We start from the raw sequence: 21,161 nt of genomic DNA on the forward strand, positions 1-21,161 counted from the left end.
ATTTATTGGTCAGCATTACATAGCGCTGGTGGGAATGGTTTTAGTATCACATCATCGCAGGGTAGCTACATAATACACCTCTGGTGAAAAGGCACCCTTTGCCTCACACGAGCGCACAGTTTGCCTGCTGGGAACGCATCCTTTATTGTATAAATTTTTATTAGTGTTTTGGTGATTGTGAGTACAGTACCCGTTTACCCACTAACTTCTCACCTTTGCTTATCTTTGTCTGGAGCAGCAGGCTGCTTGCTGGGCCCCGGCTCTTCGTTCGCACTCATTATACGATCTCAAAAGATACTTTACTTTATAATTATTGCCAATAATTATTATAACCTACACTTTGTTTACCAACAAAAACAATAATTTGACAGTACCTTAAACTGACAGAACTCAGTTTTCAGAGAGAGCCAATGGAACTAGCCATTCAGCCTGTTTCCTTTCACAATAAAAACCTTTTCCGACTTTTGAAAGGCTTTTTTCTAAATATTGAACTTTATTAGGATCACATGGGAGGCCTAGAGTTGAGGATTTCAAAGGTGTGGCATTGTTCTGTACCATGAAAGACCGCGACGCTGACCTACAGTCTTTAAATATACATACGTATAAAATATGGTCTTTGACAATGAGAAAGGATCTACTTCCGTTTTCAGGACTTTATAGTCGGGTTGGACTGTAGTGGTCTTTCAGCACGGTGACAAATACTAACAAAGTTTTTATCACTAGATGTAGGTAGTTAGGTATAACACGCTAAGAAGAAGTTTAGTATCGCTATTGACCTACAATAATAATTTAAAAAAATAAAAAACCGACTTCAAAAAACCACTAAAATGTAAGTAATAAAAGAAAGAAAAGGATCGTCGTATAGTTTTGGACATGAAACTACTATATAATGTATGTCATGGCATTGTGGACTGCCCTGAACTCGTAAACATAATGTTATCCCTGAATACACCATCCACCCGCACACGTCATACTCGCAAAGCCCTTTTCCACATACCCTTAGTGCATACAAACTACGCAAGTAACTCCATAAGTTGCCGACTACCTAAAACTTATAATAAACAGTTCTCAGACTTTGACATTTTTCATTTAACGCAAATGAGCTTTGTAAATAGAATAAGGGAATGGTTTTTCGCCAAGGACAGTTATTGATTTATAATTTAAAAATTTAGAATTAGCCTCCAAATTTATATTTTTGGTAACTTTACGTCTTTTTAAATGACATGCTTGTGACTTTTGTGTTTAATATACATGAGTCAACTTTAAATGAATTTTTGTTTATGTTTTGTTGCTTGTAATTTTTAATTGCTTGTAATCTTTTGTAATTTTTTGTGTGACTGTATTGTAATGTAACCTAAATTTTGCATGCATTTTTTATACTTTATTTTCTGTCTGATGTAATTGTGATTCGTTTGTATAATGTAAGTCCGTAATTGGCCTATGTATGGCTTCTATAATACCTAAGCTATTATTTTGTCTTGTGCTGTGGATTTTGTAAAATAAATAAATAAATAAATAAATAAATAATTTAAGGTTTACACAAATTATATGTGACAGTACAAATATACCTAAGCAGGAACTGTTCTTTTTTGATGTTGGTGCAGTGACAAAGTAATCTGAAGAAATATGGCACCAACTTCAAAAAAGAACAGTTCCTGCTTAGGTATATTTGTACTGTCACATATAATTTGTGTAAACCTTAAATTATTACTTACATTTTAGTGGTTTTTTGAAGTCGGTTTTTTATTTTTTTTAATTATTATTTTATTTTATAGTTTTTAGTTTATTTGCAATAATTTTTAATCAAAAGTAAGATGCAAATGATACCAAAAAGTCCTACTAATCAATACGAATCATTCAAGCCTAAACACGAGGTAGTTGCTATATACCGTTGAGGAGTTCCCTTGACTGCCTTCCGTTTCCATCATCAGACCAGCTCAAGGTCACCATCATATTTTATTGTTATAAGAACTATATTTACGTTCTTAATTTCATTAGAATCGGTTAATATGTGTCCAAAATGGAAATTCATACCCTGTTTTTAACCCTTTACCCACCCTTAGGGGTGAGATAAAATTCTGAAAAAAAATGGGACCACCTGGAAGCTCAACCCAATACAACAAAAAAAGAATTTTCAAAATCGGTTCATAAACGGCGGAGTTATCGGTGAACATACATAAAAAAAAAATAAAAAAAAAAAATATCCCGACGAATTGAGAACCTCCTCCTTTTTTTGAAGTCGGTTACTTACTTTATTTATATTTCAACAATCTCTTACACAAATCTAAGCCCGGTGCAAGATAAACAAAACAACTGAGTACCTCAGGTGACAAAAAATATTATTTAAATCACAGTTTTAACATTGACGTCATCAAATAATACGACCTATAAAGTATCTAACTCGAACTCAGCATAGTGACACAAGTGAGGACGCACATTTTTGAAAATATCGCAAAAATACAGACGAGTCTCGTTGGATTCCGGTTTTCGATTGACGCGCGTGGTGACGCGGTAGTCGGGCGGCCGGAAACGATCTTGCGAGGAGATACTCTACTTAGCTCTACAAAACATTAACGAAGTAGAGCTGTCATGTTATAGATACGTTTAATGCACTGAGATAGAGTCTTGGTTAGCGTAGAAGCGCAATTAAACCTCATTTTTCGAAAGCTAGAGTGTGACCCCCGTGTTGGTTGGTTCATGCGGCGTCTTTGGTTTATCGACGCAGGTATTGTATTTAGATCAAATAAGTATAGTCTATAGTCTACAGTGTATCTGGATAACCTCTCTGACATCAGCGAAGGTCAGAGTTTTGTACCGCTCTTTGGTAGAAAGGCCTCTGTCCAGCAGTTGATAATTATAATCTGATGATGATGATGATGGACAGACGGAAAAACAAGATAGATAGAATATAGATAGATAGATAGAATATTCTTTATTTGTACACACACACATAAAAGAAACTTACATAACTTAAATACTATAAACTATGTACAAACATGGCGGTCTTATCGCTTACAGCGATTTTTTCAAGACAACCTTAGGGTGGAAGGATATTAAGATACTTACCTATAACATGTCGCATGTTAGTACGTTTGTACATAGCATGTAAGTACCTAGTAAGATCTGAAATAAAAGTTACTGTCTGTCGAAACCTTGACAATACCGGATACTTCATTACTTCAATAGGAATCTTCCATAGTTGAAATCCCCAGCGATTCACACAAAAACGAGGAAATTATCTATTTATAGTGCATTCATGTTAAACATGAATAATATTTCCAATAAATGCTGAGAGTGACTCACTGATCAGTGGGCGCTAGATGGAAATCCGAATCCATCATTCATATTAAAAGTTTTAATGACTAGACTTGTACTGTCTGTGTCTATCCCATTGACGTCACAATAAATGTTTTTTATACCATTACAATTACTCATTATTACCGTAAATTATTGTTAACTTATATAAGTGACGCGGTGATTATTAAATAGGGAGCTTATTTGTTTAGTTCAATTTATAAAATGTGTAATAACGATTTATTATTGAATATAGAGGAATATCAACACACGCTTGCACGACTAATACCTCTAATGGATGGATATTGTTTTGAAATTAAGCCATCGTATATTTTCCCGATCGTACGTTTCAATCAATTTTGTTAATTGCCATAAAATAACACCAACCAGAAATAATTAATAAAGCAGCTTCGACAACAAACACAATACAAAATCATATGAATCGTGAATAACATATTAATCGAATGTGATACAAAAAGAGTTCGCTATTTACAAACGTGGAAGATGCTAATGATTGTTGTACATCCTTGAACCCGGGACCTCAGCCTCACACACACGTAAGCAAAGAAAAAATATTATATTCGCTTCATGTTATTGTGTGTACTCGTATATTAAGAAAAGTACATTCAACACTACTTGCGAAACTAATGAGATTTGTATCTATTTTTAGAATAAAGAAACTATGTTGTGTCAGTCATAAAAGTTATAAAAATATATTTGTTTGTCAGGGAAACTGGGTTTAATAGAACATCGAACCACAATGATACACCAATCTTATAGGCTTTCTTTATAGAATCTCAGGATTTTTTTAGATATTTTTGATTCCATAATAGGGCGCTTGATATAAGTAAATAAACCTCAAGTACCTAATCGAGCATCAAGAACGATTTTCCGGATATTTAATTTTATTCTCAGTGAGGCAGCTGATGGTTTCTCCGCTTCAACTTTCCTGCCGAGCCAGCGCTGAGGCGTGAAATAACGGTGATACTGGCGGTACATACCCATGTACCCTCCGGTGCACACACAATAGCTAGTTATCTGTTGTTAAATAACTGCTTTTATGGGAAATCGATTTTCATTGATTACCTGCTACATAACATGTAATGTAGTGTAAGTGAACATACCTGAACCTGAACTATTATTATGCACCTACCTACCTACTTACTAAATAAACTTGTAATCTGCATGAAAAAAGTTTATGATTTTTATTCCAATAACGACAACCAAAATTATTGTAAGCTCTACAATATTGCAACACCCTTGAACAATGTATGTGCTTAATGTTTAAAAAAAATATTTACTGGCCTAGTTCACTGGTAAAGCATAAATGATACAACTAGCACAGTTAGTGCCAACTGAGTGTTGGAGTAACCTTGCAATGAAAGTAAGACTGGAGCAGGAGGCGGCCACCGGAACGCCGCAACGTGTGTGGAACTGGGGGAGCCTCGCAATCGACACAGCTGGGGCATCACGCACTTTACTGTTTTATACTTACAATCGCGAGCAATGGAAAAAATCCAGTGATTATAGCACCAAATTACTTTGGAACGGAAAACAGCGAACAAAAATGGGGAGGTCTTTGCCCAGAAGCGGAAAAACAACCAGGCTTTTAGAAGACATTAAGGCAAACTTTGAATTACTTACGCCAACTGAAGACAGAAACCGCAAACTTAAATAATGCATTAAAGAGCATGGCACTTTGACTGCTGCAATTAAGGCAGGTAAAATTCAGAGTGTCTCTTATCCTGATCCAGAAGAAAAATAATAGTTATTGCAGGATGGATGATAATCAGTGGCTGTAACGGTGAATCTAGAATGTAGAACTTCGGGTTTCCCAGCCTTTTAACTTCAGGTTTCTCTCGGAGCCTATAAATGTACTTAGGTAATTATGTATGTATGTGTCTACGTATTGACTTTGTATCGAGATCCTTTAAGATCCGCGGCCCTAATATTTGTGTTATTTAATCCAATACAACTCAGCCACCGTTCTCGATCATGTGAGTCTTGTCATGACATCACTAAGACAAGTTGTTTTTGAATCCGAAAATGGTTGTATAAATAAGTTCGCTTTAGGTACACTGAATGCCTAGTAATCCCTCATGTAAACGTTTTACCATGTGATGCTTTATTTATGATGTCTTATTTTATTTTTTGTTTAGTTTCGTTACTAAATAGCCAGAAATGCCATGTACAAACTCTTTAAATACTTACTACTTAATTTAAAAAAAACACATTGAATTTCAAGCAACTCGTATGTCCATCGTCTTTAAAGATTTTTCAGGAATGCCACGTTGTTAAAGGTACCTACTTTAATGCCAGGCAGACAAACGAGAGGTACTTACACACTTTTCTATTTTCCTTTGTGTCGATGTTTTGTTAGTAAGTTTTCCACTTTCCACTTTCATCGATTTAGTTTATAGTGCTCCGGGCATCAAGTGATCGCTGACGACATTAGCTACTCTTCCTGACAACTGAACTCTAATACCTGACTCAAATTATATGTTATTTTGTATGATTAAAATCTTAAGTATGATGTTTTTTTATAACATAGGCCATTTATGCCTGAAATCAATGAATATTATTATTATTAAAATAGCTTTTCCCGCTACCTTCATCTTGTCTTGAAAGATTTTCCAGGACGAGACGAGTAAAAAACATACCTATGCATACTATGGATATTTTCACATTGCGGTGACAAGTGGAAGATTATATCGTCGGAGTTAGATACAAATTGTCAATGACACTCAATCGTTAGGCAGGCAGAAACTATAAGTATCTTTTACATTATCTTTTTATCTCCCATATAAATATCCCTTAGACCGCTGATGACAATAATTTCGTATCCATTATCCACATAAACCCTCTTCCGCGTCAGCTCTCGCGTCATTTGGCAAAAACAATAGCTACGTCCTTGCGTGCGATCAGCGCCGCCGACATAACGAGACCCCTCATCTATTACCTTCGCGGATGTCTTCATGAAGAGTATCTCTGTATGCACAGGTCTAGACACACTGGGCAGGCTAAGAGGTGTAGTTGCCAGTGATAGACACTTGCCGTCACCTTTGCCCCGTGACGCGGAGACAATACTTCGCACAATGTTACGGGGAATTCGTACTTGGATGATGTTTTTCAAGAATCACTTTTCGCACTTTTATGCTATTCTGATATAATATTATCTAAGTTTTAATTTGTTATGATAAGTTAAGTTTATGTTTAAGTGATTTACAATTAAGTGATTTCGTCTTTGTAAACAGCAATCAATAATTTAATTATTCTTTATGCTATGATCAAAGTATGGTCTTAAAGTCGTATTTTCTTAAAAATAAGATGATTTTCCGCTTTCTGCCCCACGTCGAGTTCAACTCTCTCTCTAAAGAACTCTGATGTAACTTCGCCAGTGGCTTATCATTCATCTCAATCGTGATTTACATTTGTGCACTACCAAGTTAAGATTGTTCAAACAAGATAGACAATAGTATGGAAAATGAAAATAAGTTTAAAATCTTAATGAGCTTCATGTAATAAGATACAAAAATGCTTCTACTACGCGTGCCTACAAATGATAAGTTAATTTACGGTGAAGAAAAATATCGGGAGGGAACCTGCACATCTAGATTCTAGATGTGAACCATACACCATACTCATTCAAAAACATTACCCTCCTCCTTCGGCAGTCGGGTAAAAACAGCGATACGGCTCGCGACCTATCACGTGAATACATAATAATATACACGTAGGTAGGTACGCGAATACAGTGAAAAGTGGGTGACTTGCGAGTCACCACTGACTACCCCTTCGGGGATTACAGTCGTGAGCATTATGTTTGTAATTTACTTCTATATCTGGAATTGTTTGATGTTTGGTGTAATCAACACGAGTACAGCCAAGTCAAATTATGAGTGTAATGACGTCAATGGGATTCCCAGCTCCTGAGGGATACACAAAAAACATCACTTTTCAAACCAGTTACAGAGATTGAGCGAGCGACACGAGCACTGCACAAGCAGCCCTGTTGCTAGAGGATGTAGAGTCATTATTCCGTGACCGTTGTAAATGTAAAGGTATGTGTGATGATTTGCATTGCGTAAAACATCCACAAAATTACTAAACAGCCTGAATGCGGTTTTATTTCTCGGTATTAATGTGCAATTTGAATTGGATAGGGTTGGATGGATGTTTTTAAAGGATATTGATCGTTAATAAAATGTAGAGAACGTCGGAAATATGGTGGATGTTATGAAATGTTGTTGTTGATACATTTTTATTTGATACCGAAGTGAATGTGTCTGGTTGAGTAGCCGGTGGAGGGGCCAGTGGAGCATTCGAGTAGTGTCGGCAGAGCGCACCCCGTGGGTCACTGTGGTGTGGTCACAGGAATGGCCAGTTAGATTGGCGGCTATCGTTGCCTGCCCAGGGTGCACTGGACTTATATTAATAGTAAGTATAGTAAGATTTATGAAAGGTAAGTATTTAAATGACATGAAAAGTTGCAAAATGCAGCCTACAGGTTGCATGGTGTTACTATCCTCACTGCCAGTGCCGAGTGGGGCGAGATGGTCGTGGCTGAGGCCATGTGATGTTTACTTTACCAATAAAACCTTACATGCCTACTTATGTATTATTGTAAGTAGGTGCTTATTTTATATTTTTATTATCCACCTACACATTGAAGAGTTGATCCGGTGTCTAGGCCGCTACTTCAATGCGTTTTTATGACCCAAGGTGAGGGATATGCTATAAGTAGGCACCAACTATTCACACTTTTGACAAGCCTTGAAATTACTAGAAAAGTTAGAGAATTTTAGTTTAGCTTAGATGACTTCTAAATCTAAACACAGGAGTTTAGACTCTGTGCCAGTCAAAAAGGCAAAATTCTTAAATCACACAACGTAATTTATAAACCTATTTTAAAATGACAAAAAGCTATTTGAATTCGGTGGTACTTAAATATAAATGAGTGCCTATACAAGGAATGCACCAATAATAATAATAAACCCTCGTATCTGTATGAACGCGTTCCACCACTGCTTGCGGCCTTCACATCCACTTGTTTAATTTATGTTTGTGTAAAATGTTGTGTTCTTGTGTGTTGGTGATTACGCGGGAGTCAGGGCCGGGGTCGCTTCCGGTCACCACCTTCGGGGGGGAAGTGGGGGGCTGGTGCTGTCGTGTAGTACTGGACATAATGTATGGTCCTGTAAGACTAAACGAGAAGGCGTAGTATGAGTTTTTGACGAGGTGTCAAATACATTTATTTCATTTTTGAAAAATCACGTAGCTCGTACGTGTTGGTTGTTTACGACTCTTTTCGTGGAAGTCCTTTACTTAAATTATGAAATGGAAATGAAAGGAGGAAAACCATTATACTGTATAGGTGGTCAGAAAGGTGGGGATATAAATGGTGACATTAGTTAAAAGGCAATAACTTTTTGTTGTTGAACCCAGCGGTCGACTCAGGACTCACCCACACTTTAAGCCATCGTCAATAAGCGACTAATATCAAATATGATATTATTAGTAAAATTGAGGGATCAAGTGTTTCGTCCGAAAACCACGAGTGTGGCTGCCCTTCGCCCCGCCCCCCCCGACTGCCCCCGACGCCGCGCGGGAGGTCAACTTTTAAACGTAACTGGTTTCCGAACGAGATATTTCGCACGTAGACCAGCATTAGTGTTTGCTATTCAACAAATCAACATCTATTAAATTAAATATGTTTTTATGTTTAATTGACCAACTTGCTTGTGTCTATTGACTTTAGTTTTGTCCTTCATAATATAAAAAATACCATGAACCTCTAGCACACGACGTACATTACAGACATACATTACCATAGGCACCAACAGGTATAGATGTAAATAGTTTTTTTTATTATTGGTACACCGCCCTCTAATTTGTCACTTTGTTTCCGCAACATATAAGGTTGCCTGTAAGAGATCGCTCTCAGCGATAAGGCCGCCTATTGTACATTAGTTCTAGTCTATAAGTATGTTTTTTTGTATGTCTGATTTATGTGGTGTTCAATAAAGCAATATTCTATTATATTCTAGTTTTCCCAATTTTGAAGTTTCAAAAGCCAAACACGAATACTTTATTATCTTACTAGCTGTTCCCGCGAGCTTCTCTTCGCCTTAAAAAGTTTTCCCGTGGGAATTCCGTGATAAAAAGTAGCCTATGTTCTTTCGCAGGGTCTAGACCCGTATGTATGCCAAATTTCATTGAAATCCGTTCAGTAGTTTTGCCGTGAAAGAGTAACAGACAGACACAGTTACTTTCGCATTTATAATATTAGTTATAGGATTAGTGTAGGTAGCCAATTTGGTACCTATCATGAAAATGTAGCCCTGAGGATAGATTATGCCATATTTTCTGAAAATGTTTGATTTGAATCGAGATTGAAAGTCCACTAAAGTTGTACCTAATCGTATTTACAGACCACTTAGATATAGGCACAGAATAATAACTAGTACCAGTAATATACATAAATAATTGAAGCTTCTATGTCGCGATGTTAAATTAACTGAAAATGCTACAGCTGACACCATCTATTCAACATAGCAAATAGTTTTACAATACACGAAGTTGGTTTATCGTCCAGTAGATGGCACTGATCGTAGTTCCTGCCCACGTCGCTAGATGGCGCTGCCGCACAAAACCACACGAATCGATCAGTGAAAGAGTTGCGCCGCATTGTAATTATTTTACACTTTACATATTTCCAGTGATTAAGTACGAAAATGAGTTGGACATTTCCTTGGCATTTAGGTTATTGGGCTCGGCGGGCGACCTCTCGGCGCGGGCGAAAGTGGCTCTTGCGTCATTGAGGCAGGTCACTCGTCTCGTTTGCTTCACGCGAGGAAGTGACGGAGCGTGGAGGCTGCGCTACTCATTGAGTAGTAGAGTACGCTTCAAGCATGTGTCACACTCACTTATATGGTCCCTCGAGGGGTAGGCAGAGGTGCAGCAGCTCGCTCTGTTATCAACTTATCAGCAGTAACTATGTATAAGATATTGGTAGGTACTTGTCGTATTTTTTAGCCATCTTTGGTCATCTAGGTAGATAAAAGATCTAAGTAACAATAATAGAAATAAAATGAAAAATTGTGGTCACTAAAATCGTGCCAGGGAAGCCAATTTAATTGTAGACATACTTGTTATGTATTTTTGTACCAGTCAGTAGCATACAGGATAAAAACATTTCTATGAGAAAAGCTTTTTAAAAGTTTTAGAGGAAAGTTAGCCTGAAAGTGTCACATCTAGCGATCTTCTACTGTACATAACTCATAAGTTTGTCTATCATTTCTACATTAATCTGCATAAGTACCCAACTTGTAATGTGTATTTACCTACGTAAGGAGAATTTCCCTGAGAACGAAGACTCAGTAACATTATTGTTAGCGACAGTACCTAAGTACAGTCCTGTTCATGCCATAAATTGCAACTCACTCTAGCGTGTTGCCATCAGCATTATGAATAATATAAAGTTCAAGTGTACTGTTTAATGACTCTCCTAGAACTTTCCCAGTTACACTGAAACGCCCCTAAGTATTAAGTAAGATACACGTGTAATATTGTCGTCATGTGTATTAAATGTGTAGATGTTTAGTTCACTAATAACTGTGGTTGAGCGTACCCGTGGTAATGCCGTAGTTACAACCACAATGAGCACGCAAATCTTCATCTTGCGCGATCTGACATGAACTGAACAAACTTAAATAAACCTTTCTTAGAAAATAGCTAAAGGACTTCAAGAATTTATCAAAAGAATAATAGTAAACATAAAGCATACGATTTTTCACTCGCATTATATCGAAACCTAATGAATTTCATATATATTGGTAGGTACCTACCTACTTATCAAGGGAATTGGTAAGTTGATTGAGTTGATTCTATTGTTTTATTGACACATACCACATACATAGAAAAATTATATTACAATTTATATACAGCTAGGTACTGAACTGTTTTGTCCTTCTATGTAAAAGACCAATTTATTCTGAGTTAGAGAGGAAAAACAGTTCAATAGCTAAAACATCCTATAACTTTTCTATGAATAAGGGTTAAGTACAGTTAAATTTACCCCTACAACATACCTATATTATTACATTCCGCATGTAACTCTATTAAAGACACTAACGCAGAATTACATTGGTTTATATGTAAGTATAATAGGTACCTATTTCACTATTTAATATTTCTCCCACTAAGTAGTTTTGGATAATACGATTGAGCCATGAAGCATGCGATTTCTGACTCCGCATATGACCTTTGTGCTTGAAAATTACAGTCATTTGGCACACGGAGGAACATAAATAAACCGTTTACTTCTCTGCAGTAGGTTTTTTCCTAGTACGAATGTATATTCATCTCAAGTTATCTTATTTTCAGCGTTAGGTATCTACCATTCATGGATATACTTATTAGCTTTTTTGCAGAAACTGTTTTATCAAAAACGTAAAACTCAGTATGCTCACCCTGTGGTCCAACTGAACAAGGCCGGCTGGGTGGCCATGGCGTCCTGAAACAAATACAACACATTAGTATCATTGCCGAAAACATCAATAGCAACTACGAAAACTAAAGTTTCATTTCAGAAAACCCGGTGCCTGGTTCTTAGAACTCCAGCAGAGAATATTTGGACTCTGGGGAATAGCTTCGTTGTTATTCAATGCAAGTGCAACAGACAACCGCTACTGCTACTATCAACCGCTGCTGCTAACACCCCTCTCTTTAACTTATTTTACTCAGCATATACCTACCTACCTATCTACCTTACCTCAGTACCTACTTATAGATAAACAAGGTGCATTTTATACCTATGCACTATGTGGAGTGATGTAAGTACCTGCTGACGCGCACAACCTGCAGTGATCTCGATGCTGAATGGTCCCACTTATATTTTGCATACAATAGCCGAGTCTATTTAGATGTGTGGCAAAGGTTGATCAATTAAATTATTTTCCATTCATTTTCAAGGAAATGTAAGATTATATCTCACTTCTCTGTATTTTATATTATATGTTTGTAATAATGCTTCATCGCAAGCATTGGTATTAAAATTCCCTTAATCCTGACATAAAGTCTCATCGGTAAATTACAAAACCGGCTAACCAATATCCATAGGTACCTACCACCTACGTCTACAACTTTTTTACATTGAAGTGTTTGTTTTGTCTGTCCATCTGTTTGTCCGATGATGCAACGCAGTGGACATCTAGAGATGACACGGAGTGAGTGCTCGCCTCATTGCGACAACAGACGGATAGACAGCTCTATCATCAACTGCAAATTAGGGTTCCGTGGGGATTTATAAAACAGACCACGTTTATTCGTTAAAAAAACTTGTCAATCTCTTTAATTATGACCTTTTCCTGTCCAGACAGACCCACAGAAGTTCATGCTCCGTAGCGGCAGGAAATTGCTCCGTTTTTGAACTTATGGGAATGAAGACAGTAGTTTTTTGACCTTTTATTGTTGTTTTTTTTTAATTTAACTAAAAAGGTCAGTTCCTTATTAAAATTACTTAAATAACCTTTTGCAAACTTACTCCAGAAGTATTAACGATAATTTGATTGTAATTACTGACAGTTTGACCTCTGCTGTATAAATTTGTGCCTGAATGATTAATTACATGATGGTATGATTTTCATAAAACACATAACTTTTATCCAAAAGACATTGTGAAATACGCCCTTTACTCACTATTTTAGATTTACTTAGCCAATATTTATTACTTGTAGTCACCTCTTCTTCTTATCGTGTCGACGACAAACTAACAAAGTCGCTAGTTGTAGTTACTTATTTTTGCATATCTATCTATTATTATAAATTTGCATGAATTCTATAGTGTAGGTAATCCAAAAAGTTGTACGTACTGTATAGTGCAAAGCATGGAGAACTAATATTTATGTAACACCATTTTATTTACCCATGTTTACAATAAATGAATTTTTATCTTTATCTTTATCTATCTATATGAGTGTCCTTTACAATATAACTTTGCCGGGATTCAAAGTCACCCGTACATACACAACATTTGCCGACATTACCACAAAAAACTTTAAACACTCGAAATTTGACAGATTTTGTAGGTGTTTGACAGCGCTAAACATCTGTTAAACACTGTCTAAGTTTTTGTGGTAAGGCCAATCTAATGACTTAGTTAGTAGATGTATATAAGTCAATGCGTGAGACCCTTGATTCCGAAGTGCGTGTGGTACGTCGAAAACTAATCATCGGGAGTGGCCGTGCAATCGACACGTTTAATACAACGAAATAGAATCGTCACAGCAGCGCTCCGAAGCTTAGTTTTTCGTCATATAGAGTGACCCTCCTATTTCCCAAGACGTCCGGCGCGGGGCCCGCATTCCTGGACCGGTTCTATGAGGCTGCTCCAGCCGACCACCACACACCAGCGTTAGAACAGAAATAGGCCTCCGCTGCCCGATGGAATGGCTTTAACATTATAAACAGGGTGTTTCAAAAAGGATGTACGTACTAAGCCGAAACCTACATGTGCAGCATCGTATATCTAAGTCCGAAACTGAAATCAGAATTTCAAAATTCGCATAAAAAATCATTTTCCATAGAAACTTTGTTGGTCACGTGACTTTTTACTATGGACTATCGAGAATGATTTTGATAAATATACCATGCTGCACATGTAGGTTTCGGCTTAGTTTTCCCTTTTTGCAACACCCTGTATACCCTCATCCAACATAGACAAGAGCAAAGGATCATAATGAAATCTTTACTTTAGATAAGTCACAAGTCGCATCAGCAGAAGAGTAGCAGAGGTATCTGAGGCTCTGTGGACCTGTGGTCCTTTTACTAGGCAAAGATCCAACAGGATAAAGATTGAAATAATATTAGTTATTATAAAATATTGGCTAAAAACGAGCTTTATAGTTTTTTAAACTAGAACTTTCATTGCGTGACCCCGTTGATGTCTAATGTATGGAGGATGTGACATCAGTTCAGTATAACATTCTGTTTATGCAATACATTGATAATTATTGTACTTTTTGTGAATGACTAGTGAAATTATGTGTAATAAGTAGTATTAAGTGTGTAAATATGTATTTATGTAGCTTCTACATAAATATTTCCCTAAAACATTAATCCATGAAAAATATAACCATGTGAGTATTTAATTTTATAATATGTTTATTGACAGCTATTGATTTATGCAATGTTACAAAGTTATATTTTTTTGTAAAGTGAGCACTTTTTTACTAATAATATGTTCATACTTTTTTTCTAATTCATCATCTCTCGAGTTGCCGCCAAGCTCAAGTGAAAGTTTAATTTAAAAACGAACAATACTAAATAGTTAAGAAGAAATTATTTTAATTAGATAATAAGTTTACCCCGCATAGCGCATTAAAAGTAACGTCATTTTCTAATTAGATTCGTCATCGTTTTTGAACGTTTCATTTACGTGCTTCTGCGTAAGTTGAGCTATGGTTAACTTTCAAGGCATTATTTTTATTTTAGACACTATGTTACTTTCAAGTAAATTATTGTCATGATTTGACCATTTCAATTGGTAAAACATAATTTAAATATCATCACATTGAGCAAGCTCAATTCCCGGCTTAACCACGTGATAATGTCAAATTCTTTAAATGCAGTTTGTATTGTTAGACAAAGACATAAGCAAATAAACTAATGAATGGTCATGAAATTTACACGAGTATCTAACACAAGAACTATTTTATTACATCGAGCATTGATTCAATTACCTATTCAATACAATCAGATTTTTTATCTAAATTGTCTAGATTAGAATCTTCTTATTTAATTTTGCTCTCGTCCCGCCCCCACTTATAGGTATTACGCCTAAAAATATGTATGCAGTACCTAACTGGAGTAACACGTGAAATCTGGCAGCAGTTTTTGATTTATATGAATGGAATTTGCTACTTGCTACCAGTACCTAGGTACTTGCTACCAGTCTCGGAAATCTCAGAATGCACAAAATGCCGCAGTGTAATAAATACGGATTTATTGTAACAGTGGCCGCACTGTACAATGTACATATTCAATTCTAGATATTTTATTATATTTATGTTATAAATAAGTCTGCAACGACGCGTCACTAATAGGAATCAAATAGGTAGGATGTAGTTAGGTTGGTGATATAAATTGAGTGCACAATTACACATCATGTCACATATTCATTATGAGTAAGTAAATAATGTCTGATTCACATTATTATACTTATTAACTACTTATCTATCAATGGCAGTGTAACATGGCTAATGCTAATAATGATATTAACAAATTTCATGCATTTGAGGCATGGACAGACGACCAAACAAAATATTTTTTTGCCAGGGACATCTCCTGTTCATTATCTCTGGCTTGCCTGTACTGGTTGAACACTGATGAGAAACAGAACCTCCACATCTTGCTTGCCTTCATCGGCTGGCTTCAGTGGAGTTTTGTTGGAGCATAAACGCTGGGAGAAAGGTGGTATCCACTTCAATCCTCAGCTCACCCATCGTCATTTCCCGCGCAAACTCCACAGACAATGGAAATGTCAATCTGTTTTTTTTTAATAAAAAGGACTCATGTGAAGTGAAAGGAGCACAGAGCAGCAGCCAGCAGTCCACGCGGTTACATCACGACCGGTCCGGCGACCCGGCGTCCGCATCTAGGACGCAGTTTCGTATGTGCTCAACTTTTAATATAGTTTTGAACAAAACTCGTTCCATCTCGCCCTAGATTTGTGAACCGTGGCTTTGATTTGTCAAACGTACTCATAAAAATATAATTTGTATTCATGCGGTATATGAAAGAAGCCTCCTAGTGTGACGCTGAGTCTTAAATAGGGCGCCCGGCAGCCAGCGGCTGGCTCTAGTCTGGCTGCCCAATTCGTGACCAAAGCCTAGTAGTCATCGACACGATCAGAAGAAGAATACCATCTTAAAGAAAGTCTGTGAGGCTGGGGACCACGACATTGACTCCTTGTAGGTAAATTTCCATTCCATAGCACCACAATGACATGAAGATACAATACCAATAATGAGCTCTTTGGAATGGATGTGCTATCTCTGCTCTTACGATGAAAAGAAATATCGTAGAACAGCTGACTTAGCTAACATCAAGTTAAATAAAGCAAGTGTTTGTAAGCGTGTTTCTATTGGCGCTATCACAATAGATAAACAACAGACCATGTTGTATCCATCCGTTTAGAAAGTTCTCCTGAAGAGATCCATTTACTTTGTTACGAAATGTGCATGAGTCAGGTTATGTGCTTTATTATCTGATTGAATGAAACATCACTCGTGTCTGGTTGATACTTACTTAGTAACATCGACTTCTATGCGACAAAATAAATGTCCTAAACGTCTAAATATCTATATTTTTTAGCATTTTTGTAGCAAAGAGGAAAATAAATTGAAGTTATAGGTATATACTTAATTTCCCTGAAAAGTCCTGAAACTCATAGTTGGTTTTCTAGTATTGAATTTATTTATTGACTTGAATTTTATTATTGCCTATCTTCTTAGCCTTCTCTAGCGGTATACCATCTGTTTCTTGTTTACGTCCGGTTCACCCTGGACCATGGGTAGTCAGCTGAGACGCTAGTCTAACTGGCCAATCTTTTCACCACGGTGACAACTTCGAGTCTACATGAGGCACCGACGACACGGCAAGAACAAGGTAGGTATATTTAGTAGGTATATCGTAAAACTCATGGGATTGAGTGGAAGCGAATGAAAGTCAATAATATAGATTCTTATTATGAAAATGCATTGCCTGTGTTTTCTGCTGATGACGCTATATAGCTTAAGTTAGTATATTATGTATAATTACGGCAGCGGGATTTCAGAATTGGCGTTCATTTTTCATAATTGAATCAGTAAATAGAGGTTACTAAGTGTAAGTGAATGTGTGCCTTACTTGTAAAACTTACACTATGAACTCAAACTGTCTGTTGATTTATAAACTGTTGTTTTTTTTTCATATACAGATGAAGCTTTTTTCACTTTTTTCACTGGCAGGACGCACTGGTTGAAGACTTTTGTCTTCAACCAGTGCGTCCTGCCAGTGATGACGTATGGTGCAGAGACGTGGACACTGACGGTAGGACTGGTCCACCGATTTAAAGTCGCTCAGCGTGCTATGGAGAGAGCTATGCTTGGGGTTTCTCTGATGGATCGTATCAGAAATGAGGTTATCCGTCAGAGGACTAAGGTTACCGACATAGCTGTCAAAATATGCAAGCTGAAGTGGCAGTGGGCTGGTCATATCTGCCGAAGAACCGATAACCGTTGGGGTAGACGAGTTCTCGAGTGGAGACCACGAACAGGCAAACGCAGCGTGGGACGCCCTCCTGCCCGCTGGACTGACGACCTTAGGCGGGTGGCGGGTAGTGGTTGGATGAGGAAGGCCGAGGACCGAGTGTTGTGGCGCTCCTTGGGAGAGGCCTATGTCCAGCAGTGGATGATTATTGGCTGATGATGATGATGAGATGAAGCTTTCGCTTAGCTACGCTTTATAACTATCTGATCCCGACTATTCTACACATTGCATCTCGGAATCTCGGGTCTTTTCCTCAACAAAGAGGCTATAATTGTTGCACTAAACGGTGTTTGCACAATGTGATACTGATTCATGGCTCCATTATACGAGTAGGTACGCAATTGTTTATTTTATATCAAGTATATCCACCCAGGTCACATAATTTGTCAATAAACTCAACGCGTTAATGTACTAAGATGAATTTTAAGTATAACACGACTTCTTCTTTAAATGAATCTAAAGCTTATCTGTTTCAGCTAGAGCCGGATTTATAACGATCGGATTTATCACGAGCAGTTAGTTTTGCGCGTTAAAAAATGTGATCGGAATGCGTAAGTTCGATATTTGAATAATAAGATTTTAGTTTGTTCCGGGTGTTTAGAGAGTAGGTACAAGAGGAAGGTCCCTGGAAAGAGTTATACGTGTGAGGCGGCCGTGTGCGTCGGTCTGTGTGCCGCCGCCGCCACCGCCGCCGCCACTTTCTCCCAACAACCTTGATTTCTTGAGTCGCTACGCTTAGTTCACGTGTACATACATACATTAACAACGAAGAAATGACGGCATTTTAAACTTATTCACACTTCAAACTTTTACTTTTTTCGTCACGAATAAACTTTCAAAATGTTGACCGTTTGCAGTGTCGAAACGCACCACTGCAGCACTGCACAAGGGCCCAGTGCCCGACGGTGCATCGGAATCAAATTAATTATATAAAATGAATGAATGCGGAAACTTGCATAATGCTGGTTGCTGGCGGATGCAAGCAGGCGAGCAGAGGAACGTCTGTGCTTATGTAGGCAAAATACAACCTTAACTTTCTGAAAGAAAACTGAAACCAAATCGGGTCAACTCACCGACTGTAGACTGATGTCCAAATATCCAAAAACAACAAACTGAAAAGTCACCACTGGCACACACACGGAAAAAAGAAAAGATAAAATAGAACGTTGAGGTGTGAATTTGAATATTGGAACACTGGCACTGTATGGCGCGTAATCCGCGCCTAAACCGATCACTTTCTCAGTTGAATCTCGGGATTTATTCTCGTCAAATACCGCTATTTAGTTAAATGTATCAATCCGGGTTCGCCACGAGCGGTGCCGACAGTGGCTGAACCATCTATGGACTCCGTGGAAATGGAAGAGTTGTTTACACCTGCCAACTAGCCGATGTGTTGTGCGCCTACCGCCTACCCGATTGTGAGAAAACGCAGTGAGGCAACGGCACTTCCTGGTTGCAGCCAACGTTTCAACACGGCTGCATTATACCCGCTGTAGCTAGCCAACCTCCTCCGGGCATTCTCGGTGCTCTTTACATCTTTACATGACAGCTGAGGCTGAAGCGGGTAATGCCTCTGAATGTTATGTACTACCTACATATTACTGTAAGTTTGGCTGTGGTTTGGCTAGTGTCAATTAATCGTTGCACTAGCCAAAGATGAACTGAGTAAAAAATAACTACTTAACACCAAAATGCTTTGATACCTACTTACCTATGTAAAAAAAGTATACTTACTTAACTACTTATCTACTTACCTATAAATTTCAGGATTTTGAAATACCTAACTAACTAGGTACTTACTTAGTTAACTGGAATAAAAAATTTGAGGATTTTTATAGGAACCTTATTGTTCAGATAAGTTCATCAATATCAAACATTGAGTATAATACATGTTTGATATGCTAATATTAAACATTGGTCTGGAGACGAAATAGGCAGACGTTCCCCTCCGGCGGGGTGGTAGGCCAAAAAGGCCCACCGATTTATAAAAACTAGTTGCAGTCTCAATTTTCACTAGACTCAATCTAGTTGGCAAAGCGTTCGTTTCATAGAAAATGATTTGTTTACATACTAAAATGACAGCTTCAATTCATAGAATATCCGGATTCCGGATTTGATCACAGATTTGGTCATGGTTTATTGTTATTAGCTGTTTCCTAGCAACCGGTATATAGATATGTATTAATCGACAAAAAAGGTCATAATGTTGGGAAGTGTCCGTAGTCGCTTCGTGGCTTCAGTAATCGTAACTGATCACTGAGGTTAAGCAACAACTGACACGGTCAGCCATTGGTAGGTACAGCATGAGTTACCGATTTCAAATGGTTCTTTTCTGGACACTTCCGTGCTTTGGACGGGACGTTAAGCCGTTGGGTCCTGGTTGCTGCTTCGGCAGCAGTCGTTAAGCCTAGTCAGAGGCCGCCCGAAGGGGCGGCTTGAAAGCATCTGACCGTCGGGTTGCCCACTTACTCGACAACTTCAGTGCATTGTACTCATTCAAAAACGGCGATACGGCTCGCGACCTATCACGTGAATATAAATGTACAGCGAAAAGCGGGTGACTTAGTTTATTAATCATTCCTTATTAAATTTAACTTTACCTACCTAATTAATTTGAAATTAGTATTTCTAACCCATGTTCTCGAATTCATCGATAACACTTATCGATAATTGTTACATCCATTGGCAAGAAAAATGAAGACACTGTGTTCATTATTAAATGTCACTTCACGTAACCCTTATTGCTCTGAATTAAAACTCATAATGATATGTCCTATGAGACATAATCATGGTAAACGGTAAAATTTCCCCCCGCAAAAATTGGCAGACTTTTTTGTATGAAGAAAGATCGCTATGACGCTTCCCGAGGGTACACCCGAGTCCGCGTTGTTCTATGATATCAAAGAACTTATCAATAACTATTATTGCCGATGCCTGCCAGCCTTCTACTGCATAACATGTTCCAAAATCTTGTACTTACCAAGTACTAGTTACTCACCTTAACTGCAGTGGCGGACCTGTAGGTAGTTCGCACTCCAGCCCACAGAGTAGGTACACTAGAGGTCCAGCCGAGCTGGACGGTGCGGCATTTAGAAGATCCTGTGCTTCCACCCTGAGGATAAAAAAGGTTGCTGTTGCTAACTTTGTAAATAAATGTAAGTAAACTCTGTAAATAAAGAACTTATTATTATTATTATGTTGTGTCTTTACCATCACGGGACCATGGGGTCCCGGGCATTGGAAGGCGTGCATGGGGCCGAAGCCAACATGTAGAGGCCCGTTTGACAACATTAATCTATATGAAATGTGACACCAACCGACGATTTTCCCTGTGTAAACTATGGAGTAAACCCAAGGAAAATCCCCGGTTAGTGCTGGACTATTGTAGGATATGGAGAAAACTAATACAGGGTTATGGAAGGGGGTGCTAAATGGACTGGGTAACTGGGACTATGGAAGGACTATTATTATTATTATGTTGTGTCTTTACCATCTCGGGACCATGGGGTCCCGGGCATTTGGAAGGCGTGCATGGGGCCGAAGCCAACATGTAGAGG

The 21,161-nt window shown here is 37.8% G+C and overlaps 1 protein-coding gene across 2 annotated transcripts in view; it reads right to left on the reverse strand.

The window, feature by feature from the left end:
- LOC105379958 (ABC transporter G family member 23) overlaps positions 1-18,961 on the reverse strand; it is a 63,691-nt gene extending 44,730 nt beyond the window's left edge. For both annotated transcript variants that reach the window (XM_038111677.2, XM_038111676.2), the window contains exons 1-2: positions 18,678-18,961; positions 11,766-11,809 (exon numbers count right to left, since the gene is read on the reverse strand). In XM_038111677.2, coding sequence (XP_037967605.1) covers positions 11,766-11,803 — 38 coding nt within the window. In that variant the 5' untranslated portion in view covers positions 11,804-11,809; positions 18,678-18,961. The remainder of the gene's footprint in view (positions 1-11,765; positions 11,810-18,677) is intronic.
- Positions 18,962-21,161: the final 2,200 nt, after the last annotated feature.

Source organism: Plutella xylostella, chromosome 26 (genome assembly GCF_932276165.1).
Source record: "Plutella xylostella chromosome 26, ilPluXylo3.1, whole genome shotgun sequence".
Lineage (NCBI taxonomy): Eukaryota > Metazoa > Arthropoda > Insecta > Lepidoptera > Plutellidae > Plutella > Plutella xylostella.